The 4049-nt window shown below is 43.2% G+C and overlaps 1 protein-coding gene across 1 annotated transcript in view; it reads right to left on the bottom strand.

Annotated features, from left to right (window-relative positions):
- Positions 1 to 1973: 1973 nt before the first annotated feature.
- The window catches only part of CREB3L2 (cAMP responsive element binding protein 3-like 2), a 43099-nt gene continuing 41023 nt past the window's right edge, over positions 1974 to 4049 (bottom strand). Inside the window, exons 12-13 of the mRNA XM_010137119.1 lie at positions 3339 to 3564; positions 1974 to 2436 (exon numbers count right to left, since the gene is read on the bottom strand). Of these exons, the coding sequence (XP_010135421.1) occupies positions 2361 to 2436; positions 3339 to 3564 (302 nt within the window). The 3' untranslated portion in view covers positions 1974 to 2360. The remainder of the gene's footprint in view (positions 2437 to 3338; positions 3565 to 4049) is intronic.

The following is a 4049-nucleotide window of genomic DNA, read 5'->3' as shown; positions in this document are numbered from 1 at the left end:
GGAAAGAGACTTCAGGGAGGAGAATGACCCATGGCAAGAAGAAGGGAACACTTGCAAAATAGACTACAACAGCATTTACCTCTCACTGCCATGAAAGGTAAAGTAATAAAAAGGCACTTGAATAGAAGAATAGGGCATTGCCTAGAAAGCACATCTGTACACCAAAACTCATTACTAGTTCATGGAGTCAGGCACATGTTTCACTGTTACTAATGGGAAACATCTTCTTAAAATGGCACAGTGGGGACCGATCCACAGCCCCCTGTAATTCACCAAATTCTTTCCATTCATTTCACTGAGTTTTGAGTCAGGCCTGAGGGCAGCAAACAGGATATTGAAGGAACAGAGACATGAAGAACAAGAAAGGAGCTGGTGTGGCAGCTCTTGTAATAAAATACAAATCCAATATTTTACAAAATAGAATACTTGCAGGAAATACCTACTGTACATGGTAGAAAATTACTTGTAAGGCTAGGTTAGTTTTTCTCTTATTTATCATTAAGAAAAAAACAAAAGAAAAAAGAGCTTTAAAATTCTTTATCTTTTTTTTTTTTTTTTTTAAATTTATGACTTCTGGTAAACTGTAAAGTAGCTATGCTAGCCTGCTGAACTAGGATCTTCACATTAAACCCATCCTCAGTGGAGTCTGAGTGCCCTTCTGTAGTAACCAGATAAAACTCTGCTCAAATCCTGGGCTAGGTTCGACTGTGCCACTGCAAGGACAAACTGCAAGAGGCACAGCTCAGACAAAGGCATGACCAGCGCACTGAGAGAGGGGGAATTCTCTAAAGGCAAAAGGTACATGGGACAAGGAGAAAACAAAGCAGAGAGAAGAACACCGGACCAGGATCAGACCTGAATACTGCTCTCGGCTTTTCCACTGAACTTGGCCAGTGACTTCACTTCCCTATGTGCCACCTCATGCCTCTTTTACCATGTCTCCTGCCTACATACTCCACTCCTCAGGTCTCAGGTTATCTTGCTGTACAGTTATCACAGAGTCTACCATCTCCTGGCCTGAACTGTGTAAGGTGTATAGGTGCCCCACTGTATAGGTGGGGCAACCTATACCCCTAGCTTTTCAGCTATGCAGTTGGTCTAAGATCACATCTCTGGAAAAGGAGGTAAGAGGAAGATAAGACACATAGCTTTATTTTAGGGAAAGTCAAGTTTGGGGGGAAGAAACGGGTGTTCAACAATATCTGTGTGTTCAATTCCAGAGTTTGCCCAGACCACCTGCAGAGTTAGGGAAGCTCAGTTCTCTTCTTAGCGATGCCTGAACAAAATTTTGCAAAGCTAATAAATACTATTTACAACAGTGACAGGAAGATGGCAAGGAAAGGAAAATACAGGACCATCTGAGACCAGGCCTACATAGGAAGTTCCATCAATGTATCCAGAAGCCAATAAATTAAATCCATATGGTCCTCTCAGGAGGCACTTCTGGTTTAAGCTTTACATTGATTTAGTTTGTTGAGAAGGAATTGATTTAAGTGAAACAGATTAGCCTTAAGCAGACTAAAGGACATCCATTCAAAACACTGCATAAATTTAACAAAGCCTGCTTTCTAAACAGATTTAGTTAAACTAGTGTAATTCTCCCACATCAAGTGTGACAAGACAGCGACTGATCTTTGCTTGAATTCCACAAGGGTGGAAGCAATAGGGAAGTCTACCAGGACTGCTTTCAACCCAGAGAGAAACCTAACCAGTTAAATGATAAAGAGGCTGAAGAGAAAGAGCTAGGGGAGGACAACTCACCAGCATCATTGTCCAGCCTTCTCCTGCCTCTGCTGTCAACTGAGCAGCATCAGGGCCCTTTCTTGTCCCTTCAAAAGCAGGCTATACACACGCTTCTCAATCCCCCCAAAAGGCTTAAGTGCTTTAGACCAGTAGGCATGGAGCTGTGGCTAGATTCTGAGTAGCATCATGCTGCATCTCCTCTTTATTTCAATTACCTTCTCTGAAGAAATCTATCGCCCACACGCTCCCATCGGTTTTGCATATTTCACTCTTCTACAGAATGTCTTTGTGATCAGATTAGGTCGTGTGCATGCATGCTCACACACACCCACCAGTCGCCGGCACACTGCTGGCATCATCTGCCATCATAATTCAATTCTGCCCTTGCAGTACTAGTCAGGAAAGGAATAAAAGCAAAGACAGGGACTGTGGGTGAAGTGAGGAAGGGAGTTACAAAAAGAAGAGATCCAATCTGCAGTCACAGCCTCACCAGTCAAAGCAGAAGCTGAACTCCCTCTCTTTTGTGCTTTGGTTCACTGAGGATGACAAAGTCAGGGGGACTTTGGTTGAAAGTATGTGGGAAAGACAGAAGTCAAGAAAAAAGGCCTTTTTTATTTTTAAGAGGTGGCATTGACTCTTCTGTCTATTTCAATTATCTTCAGTGTTTCATTTCCTTCTAGTTCGGAGTTGACTCTGCAGGGAACAAAAACCCAAAACAATGAAGGTTAACGCCAATAGTTAGTCACTTTAAAAAGTGCGTATCTTGCTTGAATTTGCTAGTGCTAACTAGGCCCTCAGTATTTACTAGGTACTTGCCAGTTGGGAGTATGGTAACACACAGCATTAGACATCTCTCTGACTCTGTGTATAACTTTGACACACAAGAGCTCATAAGGCAAGCTTGGGATGATATGGCTCACTCTGGCCCTCAAAATAACAAACAAAATCCCTCTCTCCACTGTTTGTCAGGCTTGCTACTGCTTGTTAGCAGAGACCAAGACCTGGGCCAACAGGACAGTGGCAGGACAGAAAAAGCAGAGTGGAAAGAAAACTGCTCATGTATATTTAAACCAGGGAATCTCTTTGCAGAGGCCCCCAAAACATACATTTACGATAAAAAAAAATTATGAAGGAGTTCTGTGTTAAGTAGTTCCAGATAACTTTACAGGTCTGTCTTTTAAGACTGAGCTCTGAAAACTTTCCACAGTAATGGTTTAAGTAAGATCACTGCTGCAAGAAGCTCCAGCTCTTCACGCCCTAACATCATAGAAAGCCCAGCGAGTCACAACTTCGCACTTTCACCCAACTGGCAAAAGCTTATTCCTTTAGGAGGCACAGAGCTGCTTAAAGAAGTGGGTAGGCACAACTAACAGGCTTACAGGGGTTAGGTTTCTTTCAGAAGCACTGAGTTTGGCGGCTGTTGCAACCACTTCTCCAGAGTAACAATAACTTTGCCTGTAAGCTCTCCAGATAGAGACCAAACTCTTACTTTGTGCTTCACAGTGCCCAGCATAGCTGAGCCCCTAGTCTTACTCCAGGCACAAATGACAGTGGCGTTGAACACCCATATGGCAAGCAGCCCACCCTGCACTCACCTGTGCTGCTGCAGGCCCAGCAGCATTGATTTCTCTAGCCTTGTCTCGTTGGCTATTGTGAACTGCATGATATCATCCTGCTGTGTCCCTGGCACGGCTTCCAGGGACAGCGCTGTGTACTTGGAAGTGTCTGCTTGCCTGTCATTGCGATCTGCAAAGGAGATCGGGCTTGACGACTCCTCCAGTTGGTGAGGCTCTTCATAAATTAGCAGACTCCTTGACCTCACTGTATACAAAGACAGAAGGCAAAAAGAGATGAGAAACAGGCAGATCAGAGAACCCTAGTCATTTCAGGAAATGGAAACTGTCAGAGCAGAACCTAAAATGCAAAGGTGTTTTCATAGTGATTAACTGGTAATGTGATAGCTCAGGAAAGATATGACAGCAATGGTCCAACGTAGGGACCAAAAAGCTCTCAAATATTCACAAAACAAGAACAAAATGAAACAATCACTTTGATAATATACAATGAAAGCAACTGGTTCATTAGATATATATAATACTAACAGTTTCTCACTCAGCCCTTGGACTCTTTGTTGAACTGGCAAAGGACACACCAGCTGATATCAGTTGCACCTTTTAACAGCATGAACATTTGCTACCAAGAAGAAATCCTGCTACCTTTACAGACCACTAAGCTTTAGTTCCACAAAAAAACAAACAACCCCCCCCCCCCCTATAAAAAGAAAAACCAGGCAGGATAGGGGGAAA

The sequence above is a fragment of the Buceros rhinoceros genome, unplaced genomic scaffold (genome assembly GCF_000710305.1).
Source record: "Buceros rhinoceros silvestris isolate BGI_N320 unplaced genomic scaffold, ASM71030v1 scaffold12170, whole genome shotgun sequence".
Taxonomy (NCBI): Eukaryota; Metazoa; Chordata; class Aves; order Bucerotiformes; family Bucerotidae; genus Buceros; species Buceros rhinoceros.
The sequence above is the reverse complement of the archived record's forward strand: the minus strand, read 5'-3'. Positions and strand labels throughout refer to the sequence as shown.